Below are 19,824 nucleotides of genomic sequence, written 5' to 3' on the forward strand. Positions count from 1 at the left end.
GAAGATCCAAGGAAGAAGTTGCTAAAGCAGAGAAAATGGTAAACCTTATTCCAACTTTGTCCTTGTCCTACACATTTCCGACCATATTTAGTCCGTATTTATGGAGATTATCTATGAATAAGGACCAAGTATGGCCTGAAACGCGTAGGTAAAAGGAAAAAATAAATATTTGGATATATTTAAAGAGGTCACACTCTTAATAAGATTGAATTAAGCTTAGCATTTTATCCAGAAAAACAGACAAAGCCAGAATACCTTTGCTCAGTGCATGGTCTAACAGCTGTTTTGGGGTACTGTAGTCATTTAAAGCGCCCACCGCACAGTGTAGGTAGCTGTGGCATTCTGGTTACATATACTGTGTATTTCCAGCAGCCACCGGAATCACCAATCGCAGTGGAGTCAAACTAAATTTTCCTATACATTGTGGACACTGTTGGGCATATACCCCAGAAGTATACAATCCCGACAGAAGGCTCATACGCTATGTGCACTTTGCTTTATTGCGTTTTCAATGATCCTGACCCATGCAGCTCCCCCTCCAGTGGCACCCGCATTTCCTATTGGTGTTAGTTTCAGGTTGGAATGCCACCATTTGTCAAGTTCAAAAATCTAATAAAAAAGATATATGAAATCTAACCATATAATTCTGAATTTGACGACATACAAGAGTATTTTTTTATCTTTGAAATCCCAATGATGTTGTATTAAATATATTGTAGGGGTATTAGTAATAAGAGCATAGAAATAGACGACTTACCCAACAAAAGAGCACAATAGCAGATTTATTGTGCAAAGGATACAACGCGCATTCCCCGCTCTACCGGGTCAGTAATTAGGAGGCCCCTGGGAGCGTATATCTTTTCATTCTGCTCTTGGATGTATTTGGAGATTTTCTTCAACACCTTCAATATTAAATCAGAGATTAGTCAAACAATGTAAGGTTCAGTATTTAAGACAATGGATGGGGAAAGCGTTACAATGAGTCCCTGAATGGCCGCTCCTGTAGGTTACCTGGGGGATGTGACACTATCTTTCTGAGCAATAGCCACCCACAGAGCTTACATAAAGGCCAAGCATTTCCAGTCCAGTCTTGTATTGTCCTTACATTGTATAAAGTTTAGAAGCAATGGGGTCTTAGGACATTGGGAAGGTCCTGAAGCCCCCTCCCCCTTCTTGCTGCAATTCTACCTATTTAGCTAACCATTATCAACATCTTTCTTTTGTTTTCGTGATCTGGGAACCTGTCCAGATTCCGATGTTTCCAGTGCACTTCACTGTAAAGAAGCTATTCGAGTTGTTCCTGGGAGTTTAGGCAGACGGGAAACACACTGTGCCAATTAAGAAATATAAAAATAATGCAAAAAATTTTACATTAAAAAATACAAAAATTGGGGATGGGATTTTGGATCAGGTTTTAGACCTTTCCTGATCATTGTATTGGCAAATTTTTAAAAAGAGGTTAAGAAAAAAAAAAAAGTTTAGAAGAGTACTGTACACTTCTAAATTAATTTTCCGAGACCTAAAAATTGCTTTCAAATGGGCGGAGAGTTAATATGTCTTATGCCTGGCCATAAGCGATGCTACTGCTATGGCCAGCTATTTCCTGATGTCGTCATGTCATTTGCAGAAAAGAAAGTGGTGTACAATGACAATAGGACGCAATGGTGGGACAATGTGAGCTGTGGGGCACGAACTGTACCAAGTGGTTGGCAAAATTCAAAGAAATTTTAAGGGTTGAAAGCGAGAGATATCAATTTGCATGGACACCTTTCCAAACTTTTTCTGTCTGTTAACCAATTCCCCAGGTAAGACTATGGTTGGGTTTTTCTTTATACAGTCTAATTTTGCATTACATTTTGGTTGCTTTTCTTTGCGCCGGAAATTGGTCCAAAATTTTGGCCTACAGCATTTCACCTTAAGTTAGGCTACTTGTCAAACAAGGTACAAAAAAAGTCTAAATATATAATAAGGCATATATCTCTCCTAGTGTATCTTTGGCTACAAATACTTATTACTAGAAGACAAAGTCAAGAGCAAATGCACATCTTAAAGCTTCAGGGTTCCAATGAAAAATTTAAGTCAGAGCCCCTCATATACCACTTATAATTCGGCTACCCGAACACCGGGGTCTGATTCAAATCCTGCCTGTGTGCTTCCTGTATCTTTGACCAGATTTAAAATCCTTTTTTTGTCTTCAAGCTCCGGGAACAGCTCCGGGAACATGTCCTGATTCAGATGTTAGGATTGCACTCCTTGGATAACTTTTAGAGATGAATGATTCTCCTGACATTCTAATGCACCAGCTTTGTCAAATTTTTACTTACAATTCTATTTGCAGCAAATTGATTTGCAAGAACTGCAAAGCCTCCAATTGCCATAAAACAACATGTATAACACTCAGTGGTCTCGTAGAACTGTATGGAATTTTTTTTTAAGCTCTAGCAAAAACACAGCCTTAGTAATGTCAAGATGACCTCAGCATGTTTGGCTATGGTTAATTGGACGATAGCTGTTTTTCACTAACAGACACTACAGTATCTATAATGTTTATCCAGTATTCTAAATCTTTCTCTCCTTAACTCTATTGCTAACTCTAAGTTGTGATCTGTGATATCCTTTCATTATCCAGATTCACTACAAAAGTGGCTGCTGCATTCTCTGCTTCTGCTTTTATGCAGGCTAGTATAGTTCTTACTGATTGGCTGTGCTATACCATGTGATATGATAGCTGCAAGACATTATGGGGAAGCCCGCATAGTCTCTCCTGAGGTCATGTGAACCTTTTCTGACTCTCACAATATTCTGAATTGTGTAAAATGGGGGTGGGCATTTTTTTGGTAATTTGCGTGAATCAAATTGCAAGTATTTTAAATTCCCGAGGTCCAGATAAATTCCTGAAAATTTGATTCACATCAAACTGATTTGTTCTGTCACAACTACACTTTATTTTTTTTAATAAATAAAACAGTATAAGTGATGGCAACAAATTTTATGGTACATCTTACAAAAAAAAGTCTCTTCTCACTTATCTACTTTTTTTTCCTCTCCCTGCATTGATAATTCTCACTCTCAAAAACTTTTCATTTGTGCTTACATATCTGTCTTCAGCGAGGGATCAAATTACAACTGCTGCCTATAAAAAAGTGTATGCAGAGGGGAGAAAACTAGAGAGAAAAAGAAGAGGAAGAGACGGAGAGAATCTGCTGAGGCTTCTAGTACATAGGAGAAAACTGCTAAAAAAAAAAAAAAAAATGCAGGATAAAAAAAATATAATTATCAAAATCACATTGGTCACAAATGGTTTTAGTTCACATGACAACTTATTCTGAAAAAGTCACCTGAAATGACAGGTACACTTTCACTAAGTATAGCCTATTACTGGGGATTCAAAGAGATCAATGGCTAGTTTTAATGCGAATGTGGTGGATTTTCACATTCATTATAATAAATAGGACCTTTTACATCATTTGCATTGGGCCCCAGGGCTATAGTTACACAATACAAAGGGTCAGGACATAAAGATACATTTGAACACAGATGTTTACATAAAATACATACAAATAGGGTATTGAATATGTATATTATTATATTTCCTAAGTATTGTATGTAACTGTGCCATAATATTTTTAATTTTGTAAAATTAAAATGTGATACAATTAGGAGAACTAAACATAATAGCTGCATCAAATGCATGATTATAATATGGTAATTTGTGGTCCAGAATACTAGGCCTTCCCTAATGTTATAAAACCAATCCTAGCTGTAGCAGAACTAATGAGGGAGGGTCTGTAAGACCATGCACCCTTATCAAAACTTGTTACTTCTCTCAGTATCAACTGGGGCCGAAGTGGGAATAGAATCTGCTGGGAAATTAATTTCCAATGTACAAAGGTTGAGTTTGCTTTGGAAAACTGCCGAGATCGACAGGGTGATATAAAAGAAATTGGGCAATTATCCCCCCACCAAAAAAAAAAAAAAAAAAAAAAAAAAAAAAACTTACCCTGCTGAGTGGCTGCATGTTGAAACAACCTTTCCCAAGCATTTGAAGAGAGGATTAAATCTGCTCACCAAGAAATAGACAGATAATAATGTGAAATACCCAGGTCTGACGTGTGACTCCATCCTGCTCTCAAAAGTCTAGTTGTGTCGATCTTGGATGGAGTTCAAAGCGGTAACGCTGCACGGAGACTTGGTGACTCTTTGCAAATACAAATCCTATTTTATACAAGCCAAGCATCCTTCAGGAAAGAGTCAAAATATGACCCAATTTCCCACCAACGACTTCCTTTCCTGTAATTCGCTTCGGCTTAGAAGATTCAGAGGAGAAAAAAAAAAAAAAGATGAAAAACTGTTGAGCCAAGAAACTTGGCAGGACGCATGGATATCGATATGGATAGAACATGAGAACACGCTAATCCTCCTTATCTCTAGCCCACTAGATCCAGGCTGCTGGAAATCTTAATGTCAAAGTCGTATTGAGATGGAATAATCTAATTTCTAAGGGAGAGTGGAAATTAAAATTCACATATTCCCATCAAAATGTATCCAGGGCATGCTACAAGTTGTAGCTTTACAACATGGTTGGGGGTCTACTGCCATAAAGACAAAAGTCTGAAAAAAAAAAAAATTTCCTCTTCAGTCTTCTGTAATTCTACTTCCACAGCGCTCATGCAAATTGGCTCTTTCCTAGAAGGAAATAAAACAGTTTCTTGTGTAACTTATGGAGGTAGGTACTATACCTTCTAAGCCAAGGTACAACCTGGTACTGACTTAGAGGGTAGCCAACTTTAATAGTTACTTTTGCTTCCTCCTGAGAAAGAGCTATTTTGCACGTTTTTATCATTGAGAATTGCAAAAAGGAATCCATATTTTTCTGGATTTAAGAGTTTTCTCTAAAAGATGCATCTCATTCAGCCAGACAAACCTTGCTAAGCCGTGATGAGGGACAAGTACCCCGAAACTGCTGTTTGTAAATGGGGGTCTGACTTGGCTTAATGTCTCTAGTTGTAAGGCTTGATAAAGAGTGCTTCTGGTGACATCATTTTCTTTCCTTTCGGGAAGGAGGGAGCTAATTTGCATGTTTTTCTAACAAAGCATTGCAAATAAGATTTCATACTTAGCTGGTCTCCGTAAGAAGAGACAGTTCCCTCAAAAGCTACGTAGCTCTTAATAAGCTTCGAGCAAAGACTCAGGACCGGTTTTCAGCAGGCGCAAACCGAGGGTAATGCCAAATAAAGTCCGTCATCTGCGGTTTGTGATCACCATGGGTCTTAAGGTTAGTAATAAAGCAATAATATTTACACTTTGTATAACAATGTTATTACATCAATTTATGGAGCCTTTATTTGGTCCCTGTAGAGTGGGGTTTAATGACACATTGGGGGGTATTTATCAAGCTAAATGTGCTACAGTTCTGTTGTAGTTTGTGACAAAAACCTGTCTTTATATGACCTGTACCCTATTTATCATGTCTTTTAGGCACTTTTTTTTTTTTACTTGTCCAACTAGTCGGTGTGGTCTTTTTGAAAAAGGTTGTGGCTTAATATGCAAAATAATAAAAAAAAAAAAAACCTCTTAAAAATTGTGGTGCATACTTCAGCCAACTAATAGATGGGGTGAACTATAAAGTCTTAGATTTATACCGATTTATCAAGGAAAAATGAACCACTTTAATAAGCTCGGTACATAATGGTTGTCTTGGATAAGAATCTGCACTGACACCGTGTGTACGCTCGGCTTATGCAGTGCCAGAGACTAAACTCAAGAAGCGCTCGCTGTGGGCCAGCAAATGCCATCAAATAAGGTAAGGGGAAGTTTGTGGCAACTAGACTGAGAGGGCAGAATGGTGGACTGAGCTTTTGGCTTCATCGAGGGTGCATTACTTACATGTGAAATAAAACAGTTTGTCCAAAATAAAGAAGTATAAACTATACCGCTGGTATGGATTTTTTTATGGGCCAAGTCCCCTATACAACTGTATAAGTTGTTTAAATCATGTTTCAGGGTGACAGACTCTTAATAACACATACAGTTACATCATTGTACCATCAGGGAGGAAGATACTGTAAGATTAAATCGCTAAATTCCCTCCAAGGCCCTACTAATTCTGGAGTCAGTGTGGCATCATATGGCCCCTAACGCAAAGTCTCAATTGGTGAGTACAGACCATTGCAGATCATTGGGAACCAGTAAATGGAGTCTTGACATGCCAAGACAACTAAGAAAGAAAATAAATTTGACAATGTACCTTCTCATAGTGTGTCTCCATGCAGAGGAAGATAAAATAAGCTGTGGCACAAGCCAAGCACCCCTCGAGGTAAGAGCTGCCCCCGATTTTTTCAGCTTCCATGTAGTACATGTTAAGGGTCTTCACGGTCTCTTCAAATAGTTGCTTCTCAATCTAAAAACAGAGGTCATAAAAATCTTCATTATTACCACTGATACAATTACAGAAACTTGCTTAGATAGGTAAATAGATATATGTACACCCCCTTTGAAAAGTAAGATTTTAATCAACATCTCACAAGAACAATTTCTAACATTTTGACAAGACTGAGTTTAAGGGTATCTGCCTTAGGCCGGTATCCCTGGGCTTTGGACACAACGGATACCACACACCGCCCAAAGTGCCGCCCCCTGTTGTACGCACGGTGATTCCGGATGTGTTCGTTGAACACACCCGGAATCACCGCATCGTATTCATAGACTGGATTATTTATCTTGCAGAGACTGAGCGTCTCCGCAAGATAAATAGACATGCTGCGGTCTATAAAGACGCACCGCATATCCAGTTACGCAGGGCCGCCGGATGCGGCAGTGCATGCATAGTGGAGACGGGATTTCATAAAATCCCCTCCACTATGCTGCAACATCTGGATTCTGCGGATTGGACGCTGTGGCTGTATGCAGCGTCCAATCCACAGCAAATCCTCAAGGATTCCGGCCCGTGGAAACATACCCTGATAGAATATTTTAACTCAAAACATAAAAGCAAGGTTAATAATAATATAACTTTCACTACAAAATTATCAGTTTTCCACAAGTTAGTTTGTAGAAAAAGGAGTACATCCCACATCAAACAAATGCTACATCTAGTATTGTGTATGACCTCCATGATTTCTAAGGACAGCACTGAGTCTTCTAGGCCTGGAATGAGTATGTTGGCGACATATTGTAACATCTATCTTTTTCCATTCTTCAAGAATGAGTTCTTAGAGTCTGGATGCTGGATGGAGAGTGTAACTTGTCTCTTCAGAATTCTCCATAGGTGCTTGGTTAGGGTCAGATCAGAAGACACTTTGCCACTGAGTCACTGTTACACTGTTCTTCTGCAGAAATGCATCAGTGGCCTTTAGATGTGCGTTTTGGATCATTGTAATGTTGGAAAAGTGCTCGTTTACCAAGGGCACGGAGTGATGGCATCATCTTCTCTTTCACTATAGAGCAGCACATCTGTGAATCCATGATACCATTTATGACATGTAGCCCCCACGACACCAGCAGCTCATGCCTCCCCACATAAGGACAATGACACCACCATGTCTCCCTGTAGGCGCCATGCATTTTTCGAAATTCATATTTCTGTGGTTCTCCTCATGAAGTCAGTACGACTTAGAAACACGTAGAGAATAAAACTACTTGATTCTTCACTACAACGCATCCTTGGAACCCTTCTCACCAGCAGAGCAGCATTTATCTGCTTTTCCTTCATCTTCACGTCACAGTACGGCAATAAAACACAGTAGAGGTTACAATACAGGGATTATACACATAGTGATGTCACAGTACTAAGATCATAAAAAACAGCTATTTCACCAAACAGGTAACAAAGTCACAGTGATGTTACAGTAAAGAGAACACACTAGCGAGATAACATACACAGTTAGGTTACAACACAAATAATTTGCACATTGTACATTATCCTTGTACTACAACTTCAATGCCATGTCTATACCACAGAAATAATTCACAAGAAAAAGTCACCAAGTTTAATATAACAGCAGTACAGGGGAAAACACTAGATATCACATCACAAACAGCAGGGGCTACCATGGTTTTGATCATTATAAAACAGATGACAGACATATCATATAATTTCAGACTTGTATATGACATAATTGGGTCCTATATACAAAGCCCTCATTTTTGCTCCTTATACCCCTAGTATTCCTTAAAACAGCAGTTAAATCACAAAATCTCCAAATAACCCAGAGTGCATGCCGAATTTATATTAGATTTATGCCACAATGTAGAATATCTGTAATTTATTACGACATCCCATCTTTTTCTGTACCAAGAGCCATTTTTCTCTGCACATTTCCGTTCCTTTGCTCTGCCAAAAATAATAGGACAATTTAATTGAAGTGTTTTTAAATGCTATCAAAAAAGTCCTTTTCCTGCCTACTGTATGTCGAACTTCATTCCAGTAATTAGAGCCAAGATGGCATAACTAGCAGTCTCTCTTTAGGCCCCCCATGGCTATTCTCCTCATTGAAGAAAGAGTCCCCTAAGAACCTTCTGCTCTAATGATTAATGACTAATCTCCATTCTGACAAGCAACGAAAGGACCCAAGACACTTCCGAGGAGGAACGGGAGGAGTGGAAACCTCTTAGAAGTCTCTTAAAATAGCACAGTGTGGGTAGAGGAACGATCTCTCATGACATTCACAGTCATATTGGTATCTGGGCCATCACTAGTGATGTAGCATCACCAATAGAAATGAGAGAATTGCTGAAAATTTGACTTCACCTGCTTTTTGCTGAAGATCAAATCTCCTTTAGTGAACTAGACAAAAGACAATAGATGTGGAAATGTTAAAATACCAATCCATATTTTAGTTTTCATCACCAGATTTTCATAGTTTTGCCCATTCCTAATTACCAGTCAGTCATAACATTGAAACCTAAGATTATGTAGGCCCCCTAGGTTGTGCCACCAAAACAGCTCTGACCCATTGAACCTCTGAAGGTGCCTGTGAAATATGGCACCAAGACATTTTCAGAAGATCCTTTAAGCCCTGTAAAAAGTGAGGTACGGCCTCCGTCTATCAAGACTTGTTTTTCTGGCATATCCCACGGATGATTGATCAGGTTGAGATTTAGGGAATTCGGAGCAATTCAACACCTTGTAAAGTTCCAAAATTACACTTTCATCCCTAATGACCACAACTATTATGGCATCCCACTCCTTTAATGGCGTCATTCTTGGTCTGTACAATATTTAGGCAGGTGGTATGTGTCACATCTACATGATGCCAGGATTTAAGGTTTCTCAGCAGAACATCACCCAGTCGACCCGCTTATCACTTATGACACCTGGATGCCTTCTCTTCCACAGAGCTACATACACACACAATTTGTTAATCTGACCAGGACACCTTCAATTGCTCCAGTTTTATGATCACATGCCCAAAATTGGCACTTTTTGCTGATTGACAGGTGTCAGCTGGATTAGTTTGTATCTACGCTGCCCTATATACTGTAAACTTCCATGCTCTCCATGTATTGAAACCTTTGTATCATAGCCAGAAGGAGCTTTTCTTTAGAAAGGTATACCACAGTACCTCTACTTTAGGATCGGACCAGGTGGACTAGTCGTCACTTAATATGTGTATCAATGAACTTTGGATGCCCATGTTGCCAAGTGCACCAGTTTTCTTTCCGTGAACCACTTTTTGACAGGTATTAACCACATTGCAAGCTGGGAACAACTCACAAGACCTGCCACATGAAGAGGCTCTAACCCCGTCATCTAGATAGCGCTTGCCAAAGTCACCAAGATCCAGACTGTGGACTTGCTGCCTGATATATCCCACCCCTTGACAATGGCCATTGGTACCTGGCACAAGATAACCAAGATCATCAACTCAGTAGTTCTGGAGAACCCCAATATAAATGTTATAGATAATGAATTAAAAAAACATTTGTTTTGAATATAAAAAACAATAACAATAAAAACGTACAATGATCTGGCTCCAAATCTGTGGTATAATGTTATAAAATGGTCATACCCGACTGTCCAGCTCTGCTGGGAACTTGGTTTGGAATTGACACATGGTTCCTTCGCTGTAATCCCGTTGAATGAAGACTTTGGTGGCCAGCGAGGCACTTCTTCTCAGCTCCTGAAGATTATGCATCTGAGAAATGAACAAAAAGGAAGAAAAAAGGGAAAAAAAAAAAAAAGTAAGAGCAAGGCACTGAGCCGAAGAGGAATAAAATCCCAGCATAATATTTTCTTTTTAAAGATCATATAAAGAGTCTTTTGAGGGGAGTGTGAATGTCTCAGTGGGATTATGAATATCATTTTAATATATTGAGACGTCTGGAAGAGCGGACATAATAAACAAACAGGAAGTTTGAAGTCCGATGTGCCACTATATACGGTATATTATATAATAGAGCAAGGACCAATTAAAATGCCTCCTGTGGACAACTGGATGCTCACGGTTATTGAAGAAATGCAAATTTCCCATTGGCTATGGTGTTAATAGTGTAAGTTATAGTCTTCTTCCAAATGTCATATGGGGAGATGCTTCCTGCCGTCAGGTCATGAGTCAAGTGAAGTTTAACGTATGGTTACCAAACGGTTTAAAGAGTCATCATGAAAGAATTTAGTAAATTTGTCCACACTGTAATAAGTTTCAAGTGGAAAAGTACCAAATGGATTAAATTCGGCAATGGCTAAAATGTTAACACGATTTTACTGGGTTTAAGGGGGTATTCCAGATCATCTATCCAATGAATAGGTGATAATTCGTACAAGATGATGAATATAGACGCTTGTGACCCTTATTCTCCTGTGGCTATAAGACCACATCCAGTAGATGTTAAATGGAGCAGCAGGTCACACATACACCCTACATTGTCTATGGCACTGACGAAGGTGGCTTATCACAGTGCCATAAGACCTAGCATACAGTGGCAGGGAGCATGGACAAACTGCATTTTCACAGCCACAGGAAAACCAGGAGAATCCCTTGTTCTGTTGACTGGTGCGGGGTCACAACTGTGAATAGATGATTTATGTAGACCAAAATGCCCCTTTAATTGATATTTTATATTTTCATGTTAACTAATATGAAAATAAAATGATAGCACGAAGAAGCCAACTTATGACTCCCACATCGGTGACAGCCACAGGACACTACTAACAATGACTCGCAATACAGTACCTGCCATCGGATCCACCTTAGGCCGGGTTTAAATGGCGATACTGAAAACTGGACCAGTTGCAATTGCAAATTGCAAAGTGACGGGCTATATCTGCTCGATGGCATCACGGACGGGTGCCTGAACTTCCTTTTGTTGCATATATTTTTCTGACCCAAAGTAGTGCCTGATTTCTTCCATGCAGACCAATTGGTCTGTGTGAAATACCAGCTATATGCACTTGCACACTGGCTATAATGGATCAGTGGCACACAAGTACCGATTAAACGTTTGTATTAATGAGCCTTTAGGGTATGTGCACATGTCGCAGATTCTGCTGCGGATCCGCAGCAGATTTGGCCCTCTGGATCCGCAGCAGATTCTGCTGCGTTGTACAGTACCATTATAGTCAATGGAAATTGAAAAATGCGCAGAATAGCTGCAGTTTTAAATCCGCAGCATGTCAATTCTTTGTCCGGATTCCGCAGCGGTTTGAAACCTGCTCCATCACCAGGTGTCAAAACGCAGGGGAAAAGCGCAGGCTAATCCGCACGCAGTCCGCAGTTAAATCGTAGGTCATTTGACCTGCGGATTTAGCCAAATCCGCGCGGAAAAATCAGCAGCAGATTCCGCAACGTGTGCACACACCCATAGTGTCAGCGGCAAGCCCTCAATAACATTTATAGATGGTGGACTTCTTAAATACAATGCAATCCACAAGACCTTCTTATAATAGTAATAGGAAGAACTCCAGTCAAGTAGGATATATAGGATTTATGTGTCGTCCATTTATCATCCGTTTTGCATATGACAAGAGGATGAAGAGGAGCGAGAGGCATGGCTTGAAAAGGGCAATGGTTATGAAGCACTCTTTGGCTTCTGCTTTGTGTGTCGCTCTGAACATCCTCAAAAAGTTGGTCATGCATGTCTTGCAGTGGGCTCTTATGTCCCACTACATACCAGTGCTTGAGTGCGACAGTCTTGGATCCAAACAGATCTTATAAGATACAGGATTAGAAGCTGCAATACCATCATCGTTTATGTCCAGTACTAGTAAATTTGTGGCACTAGATACTATACACTAGTGAAGTGGTGCTTAAGGCTTCATCCATTGGTAATATATCAAAGTTTTAGATTTTCCATATCTAGATGTGTGTTTTTCAGGAGCGATTTGCACGTTCGGGGTCATGTATAGAGCACTCCGCCATCGATCCTATGTTAGTGACTCAGGCTATTAGTGTTGTGGGTAGCTCGCTAAGCTTTAGAGAAGTATTGCTAATGGCACTGTATCTCCGCTTTCATTAATGTTCTTATGTAGGAAATGGAAACAAGAAAACCACAATCAATTAGTTTTATTCTCTCCAGTTGAATAAAGACGATTATACTGTTGTGGCATGAGGACTGCTACAGTCAATTATCAGATCTGTTTAAGCTTTATTATATGATTTATTTATAGAGCACCATTGATTCCTAGTTGTTGTACATGAGAAGGGGTTACATACAAGATATAAAAAATTAAAATACGGTGAACAAACTTACAACAGACTGGTACAGAAAGGAGAGGTCCCTGCCCTTGTGGGCTAAAAGTCTACAGGATAATGAGAAAGGAGACAGTAGGGTGGGGGGATGCGGCATCTTCTCTTCTGTGGTGGTGAGATGGCAGCAGGGTTATTGAAGGTAAGCCTTCAATAGAGGTGGGTTTTCAAGTTCCAGCTGAAGGTTCCAAGTGTGGCAAATAGTTCGATGCCTTGGAGGCGATTGAGTGAGGAACATATCAGTGTGGGGGCAGAGAAGGAGGTTTTGGCGGGACCAGAAGTTACATGTCGGAAAATGTCAGGTTGATTACTTCAGAGATATACGGAGGAGGCTTTGTAGGTCAGTGTTAGCAACTTGAACTGGATACGTTGGGGAATTGGGAGCCAAAGAAGGGATTTGCAGTGTGGAGAAGCAGAGGAGTAGCATGCAGAGAGGTGGATTGGTCAGACAGCAGAGTTAGGCTGGGATCACACATGTGAGAAACACGGCCAAGTCTTGCATGTTAATACCCAGCACTGCCGCCGGCACTCGGATCGGAGCGTGCAGCCACATAGCAATACATGGAGGCGCACGCTCTGCTTCCGAGTGCCGGCGGCAGTGCCGGGTATTAACATGCGACACTCTGCTGTGTTTCTCACATGTGTGATCCCGGCCTTAATGATGGACTGGGGAGGTGCGATAGTGTTAGCAATGAGGCCATAGAGGAGGATATTGCAGTAGTCGAGGAGGGAGATGACGAGGGCATGCACTAACATTTTAATAGATTCGGGGTTGAGCAAAGGACCGACTCTGGAAATGTTTTTGAGGTGTAGTCAGCATGAGGTAGCAAGGGCTGGGATGTACAGTTTAATGGGTAGGGAAGAGTCAAGGGTAAGTCCAAAGCAACAGACTTATGGTAATGCGGAAAGGATGGTGTTGTTAATTGTGATAAATCAAGTAGGGTGGTTAGGTGGGATGGAGGAAAAGTTATGAGTTTCATTTTGTCTACATTGAGTTTTAGGAAGCGAGAGGAGAAGAGAGGATATGGCTGACAAACACTCTGGGATTCTGGACAACAGACAGCCAAATCTGGGCCAGAGAGGTAGATATGGGTATTAATCAGTATATAGGTGGTAATGGAAGCCATGGGATTTTAGGAGTTGTCCTAGGCCAAAGGTATAGATATAGGAGACTAGGGGTCCCAGGACAGAGCCTTGAGGGACTGCAAAAGACAGAGTGCGGGTGAAGAGGAAGTATGGGAATGGGACACTAAACATATGGTTAGTGTGGTATGAGGAGATCCAGGAGAGTACAAGGTCCTTGACGCCAAAAGAAGAGAGCATTTGTAGTAGGAGGGAGTGGTCGAATGAGTCAAAGGCAGAGGACAGATCCAGAAGGATAAGTAACGAGAATTGTCAGTTAGCTTTGGTGGTAAGTAAGTCGTTAGTAATTTTGATCAGAGCAGTTTCGGTGTAGTGGCGAGGACAGAAACCGGACTCTAGGTCAAAGAGTTAGTTAGATGCGAGGTGTGAGGAAAGTTCAGCATGGACATGCTGTTCAAGGAGTTTGGAGGTGAATGGGAGCAGTGATATGTTATGATAGCAGGACGCATAGATCGGGTCAAAGGATGGTTTCTTTAGGATAGGTGTGATTGTGGCATGGGGCAGCACGGTGGCTCAGTGGTAAGCACTGCAGCCCTGGGAGTCCTGGGTTCAAAAACCACCAAGGACAACATCTGCAAGGAGTTTGTATGTTCTCCCCATGTTTGCGTGGGTTTCCTCTGGGTTGTCCAATTTCCTCCCACACTCCAAAGACATACTGATAGGGACTTTAGATTGTGAGCCCCATCGGGGACAGGGATGATAATGTGTGAAAGCTGTAAAACGCTGCGGAATATGCTAGCGTTATATAAAAATTAAGATTATTATTAATTATTATTATGCTTGAAGGCAAAAGGGAAGGTCCCAGAAGATAACGATAGGTTGAAGAGATGGGTTAGGGCTGGGTTAAGAGTGATGGATATGTTGGAGAGGAGATGTTATTTTAACCATTTCCCAGTGATTATCCACATAACATACAATATGTACAAGATTATATGTGTAGATAGTTATACATTTTCATACTTTATGTAGGTAATACAATTCTCAACATGAGATTTTTACACATACTTGTCAACTCTCCCAGAATTTCCAGTAGTCTACCACAAGAAGAAGAATCCTCCCGAATCCTGAGGTCAAGTTTACAGGGGCTCAAGACAGCTCTCCTTGCTCCTGCAATACTCTTTGCTCCTAGGTAATGCTCAGAAAAGGTGCTTGGACTGCCATCGGTGCCAGGACATTCTCTGCAGTGCTACCCAAGATAGAAAAGTACTGCAAGATGCAAGAAAAAGAGGAGGGGAGTAGCTGCAGAGTTTGGTTTGGGGTCCTGTACTTGTTCAGAGGTTTGTTTTAGAAGTCTATATTTGATTAGGGGTATGGGTTCCAATCTGAGGTTAGATCTGGTTGGTTTAGCGGTTGGATCTGAGGTTTGTATTTCTGTAGGGGGTCTGGGTTGTGGTCTACATTTGTTTAGGAGTATGGTCGAGGGTCTATATTTGCTTAAGAGTCTTCTTTGGGGTCTATATCTATTTAGGGGATTTGTATGGTGTTTGCATTGCATTAGAGGGTCGAGTTGAGTTGAGGGTCTGCATTTGCTCAGCAATCTTGTCTGGGCTTGACTATGTTTCGGAATTTGATCTGGGGTCTGTATTTTATTAGGGTCTTAGTCAAGTCAGTTTTGGGTTTTGTATTTGAGGAAGGGTCTTGTCTGCAGTCTGTATTTCATTGGGAAGATTAGACCATGGTATCTTGTTTATGGATCTAGTCTGGTGTTTATTTATGGAATTTGCCTTGAGGTCTGTATCTGTTTTGCGGTCTGCTAAAAGAACAGCAGAACTTTTTTCATAGAGTGTTTTTTTTTATCATTTTGAACACACTATTCCATGAATGTAGTGGAGCAATGGCTTCTCCACTTGGTCTGATTTTCTAACGCTTTAGCATCTCCCTAATACAGAAGCAGGTAACAATTACAGGGATCCTGACAATGCAGGTTTTGTGTCTGCTGCCAATCACTTTGGAATCGGCCTCCAATGCAGCAAATTTGTTAAAGGATCGCCCTTCTTTTATTTTGCCCCTAAAAGACACAGAACTGGGGCCCAATTTGTCCTTTACGCTTCCCTAGTTGACCAATGACACACTCTGCTAACTCAAGGCAGGTACAGTGTCTTGTATAGTTTTGGGGAATTTTTGTGAATGGGATTCTTCTGAAAATAATTTTTTTGCGTGTTGTAAGATTTGTACTTGCTTTGTTGCGGTTTGAGGTAGCCATATGAGACGGATTCAGTAAAATGTCCAGGCTGGTTTATTAAACTCCATAAACTGCTCAGGACAACACAGCCTGTTTGGGCACTAAGTGAAAGCAAAGCAAATAGTCAATACAGTAGTGCGGGTTCACCTGCTTGGGTTAGTGTCCTGGTCTTAAGTCCTTATAGCCCAGACAAACACACTGGAGGTCTGCACACCTGAACATACAGACACTAGATGGTACAACAGGTCTCCTTTTTATCTGCAGTACCACAGTGGCATGTAAAAGTTTGAGCACCCCTGGTCAAAATTACTGTTATTGTGAACAGTTAAGCAAGTTGAAGATTAAATGATTTCTAAAAGGCCTAAAAGTTAAAGAGGACACATTTACTTTGTATTTCAGGCCAAAAAAATTCATCTTTAAAATTTTTAAAGTTAAAAAACAAAAACGGGCTGATGCAAAAAGTTTGGGCACCCTTGGAGATCTGTGTGCTCAGATAACCCTAACAGGCTAATTAAGCTCTGCACCTTTCATAAAAGTTATGACTTGTTCACTGTCATCGTTAGAAAAGGTCAGGTGATGCACAGTTCCCAGTTTTAAAAAAACCCAGCCTCCTCTAACCTTCTGCCAAAAAACAGCAGCCATGGGTTCATCTAAGCAGCTGCCTAGCACTCTGAAAATGGTGGAGGCCCACAAAGCAGGAGAAGGCTATCAGAAGATGGCAAAGTGTTTACATGCTACTGTATGTCTCACCCATCTCTCTGACTGCTGGTAAACCAGGTGCTGGCACGCCTCATTAATTCTCTTAGCACTATATGTGCTGGAGTCTGCTTTTCTGGGCTTACATCACCGAGGCTACCAACTTTGATGATACATATACACATCTCACCTCACCTTGAGGACCTGTATGACGGCCATCTTAAAGCATTCATCCCTCTTCGTGATACAGCAAAGGTATAAAACCCCTACCGTATCCATGGCAAACAAGGTAATAGCCTTCCAGTGCCAACTAGGGAAGGTAAGAGCCCTGAAAGTAGAATATGCAGACAATACAACCTGAGATTTCTTACACAGGCTTTCAATATGCCGTTTCTGGCTCTCTTCTGAATGGTCCATTAAAATCCCTTGTGCCAATCCACATGTGATCTAGTCTAGGGAAAACGTGTGTAAATGGGTAAGTAACTTAGTGATAGAAAGCAGAGGGTGGTTATAAATGGTATATTCTGTAACTGGGTCGCTGTGACCAGTGGGGTACCGCAGGGGTCAGTGTTGGGACCTATTCTTTTCAATATATTTATTAACGATCTGGTAGAAGGTTTACACAGTAAAATATCGATATTTGCCAAAGATACAAAACTATGTAAAGCAGTCAATACAAGAGAAGATAGTATTCTGCTACAGATGGATCTGGATAAGTTGGAAACTTGGGCAGAAAGGTGGCAGATGCGGTTTAACAATGATAAATGTAAGGTTATACACATGGGAAGAAAGAATCAATATCACCATTACACACTGAACGGGAAACCACTGAGTAAATCTGACATGGAGAAGGACTTGGGGATCCTAGTTAATGATAAACTTACCTGGAGCAGCCAGTGCCAGGCAGCGGCTGCCAAGGCAAAGAGGATCATGGGGTGCATTAAAAGGTCTGGCTACACATGATGAGAGCATTATACTGCCTCTGTACAAATCCCTGGTTAGACCGCACATGGAGGACTGTGCACAGTTTTGGGCACCGGTGCTCAGGAAGGATATAATGGAACTATAGCGAGTACAAAGGAGGGCAACAAAATTAATAAAGGGGATGTGAGAACTACAATGACCAGAGAGATTAGCAAAATTAGGATTATTTAGTCTAGAAAAAAATGACGACTGAGGGGTGATGTAATAACGATGTATAAGTACATAAGGGGACAATACAAATATCTTTCCGAGGATCTGTTTATACCAAGGAAGGTGACTGTCACAAGGGGGCATTCTCTGCGTCTGGAGGAGAGAAGGTTTTTCCACCAACATAGAAGAGGATTCTTTACTGTTAGGGCAGTGAGAATCTGGCATTCCTTGCCTGAGGAGGTGGTGATGGCGAACTCAGTCGACGGGTTCAAGAGAGGCCTGGATGTCTTCCTGGAGCGTAACAATATTGTATCTTACAGTTATTAGGTTCTTTAGAAGGACGTACAGTAGATCTGGGGATTTATTCTGACAGAATATAGGCTGAACTGGATGGACTAATGTCTTTTTTCGGCCTTGCTAACTATGTTACTATGTTAGTTTTTACACTGCTGACATTTATGGGGATAGACGGCTTAGCAAAGAACTTATAATTAATTCACAGAGGAAGTAACTTTACTGTCACACATCATTTTATAATGTAGAAATGAATGGCTGCGCCAGTAATTTCCTGGCCAGGGGGCAATCCTACCAGTCACAGGCTGGGATTTACAGGAGGTCATCATCTTCACTATATACTACAGTAATGTAATAATGTATTATTTAGAACAAGCAAGCAATCGCTGGTTCAATTAATGAAATGAATGGTAACGTTTTGAAAAATAACATTTTTAAACTAACCCACTTTTCCCTGTTTAAAAATATATTGTGTATTTCCACATTACAAAAATCAGATCAAAATATACAATTATTTAAACAATAAATGGTGGAAAGTAGAAACACAAAATTTAAAAAAAAAAAGCCAGAATTCAACATTTTTCGGTCACCACTAGAGTTGAGCGACTTTTGGTTTTTTAGGGTCGCGTTTCGTTTCGTGAAACCCGACTTTTCCAAGAGTCGGGTCGAGCAAGATCGTCCGATTATAGGGAAAAGTCGGGGTCGTCCCGAAACACGAAACCCAATGTAAGTCAATGGGGAATAAAAGTCGGCAGTGAGAGGAGGACAGGAAACACACCTACAGTGCCCATTTGAATGCCAAAAGCATCAATTCTTCTTACTTAAGCTTGTCAACCTTAATTAACTTCATAATACAAGTTACGCACTGAAAAATGGGGGTTATTTGGCTAAAGTTGTGGGGGGGGTGCTGGCTCCAGGTTTTCATGTGCCCTGGGCGAAAGAGCGCCCCTTTAACACATACCAAAACTCATCATGCTCCGATACGGCAGAGAAATAGCGGTATAGTACAATGAAAAATACTTCACTTTTTACATCTCATGACGAGGCCCATCTATTTCTCCATACAGAATCATTGGTCCCATATAATGTTTGAAACAGCATATGATGAGCTCCACATAATGCTACAGTATATGTTGGTCCCCATGGATGAAGCTCCACTGTCTTATGGGCCCAAATAATGTTCCAAACATAATGGGCCCCATTTCTACTGCTCTAGTGTATAATGGGCCCTGTAAATGCTGCTCCAGTGTCTGATGTCCACCTTTGGAATGTTCCAGTGTATGGTGGGCCCATCTATCATTCTCCAGAGTAACGTGCTCCCCAAAAATTGCTGTCCCAACATTGAAAACAATCAAATAAGTCTCCTCGCTAGGGAATCCCTGTACTAGTCTGGACTCCTCGTCGTCCCCATCTTCCATCTCACTGCACAGTATTTCAACCTTGCAAGTGCTGTGATCCTGAGCAAGCAGGGGGGGCCCACTCGTTGGCGACGGCACTGGCACAGGGCCCCTGATAGTACGGTGGTGTGTCTGATGGCGGGTGGGCCGAACCTGCACTTTCATCTGCAGCTTCCTCTTTGTCACCGTGTAAGATGGAACTGTATATGGGAAGGGTAACCTGAGTTTCATCAGGGTCAGATTCAGGCCGTGTAGCGTGCGAGGGGAATGTAGTGGTCTGGGTCAATGTACTAGC

At 41.0% G+C, this 19,824-nt stretch overlaps 1 protein-coding gene across 8 annotated transcripts in view; it reads right to left on the bottom strand.

Annotated features, from left to right (window-relative positions):
* Positions 1–19,824, bottom strand: part of GOLGA7B (golgin A7 family member B) — a 104,156-nt gene that overhangs the window by 10,442 nt on the left and 73,890 nt on the right. For 5 of the 8 annotated variants that reach the window (XM_073552842.1, XM_073552840.1, XM_073552843.1 and 2 more), the window contains 3 exons: positions 10,011–10,136; positions 6,248–6,400; positions 801–902 (listed from right to left, as the gene is read on the bottom strand). In XM_073552842.1, the coding sequence (XP_073408943.1) occupies positions 801–902; positions 6,248–6,400; positions 10,011–10,136 (381 nt within the window). Of the gene's footprint in view, positions 1–757; positions 903–6,247; positions 6,401–10,010; positions 10,137–19,824 lie in introns of all 8 variants that reach the window. The other 3 variants (XR_012221583.1, XM_073552839.1, XM_073552838.1) reach the window with 1 other exon arrangement.

The sequence above is a fragment of the Dendrobates tinctorius genome, unplaced genomic scaffold, assembly GCF_039654945.1.
Source record: "Dendrobates tinctorius isolate UK_male_01 unplaced genomic scaffold, ASM3965494v1 ptg000196l, whole genome shotgun sequence".
NCBI lineage: Eukaryota > Metazoa > Chordata > Amphibia > Anura > Dendrobatidae > Dendrobates > Dendrobates tinctorius.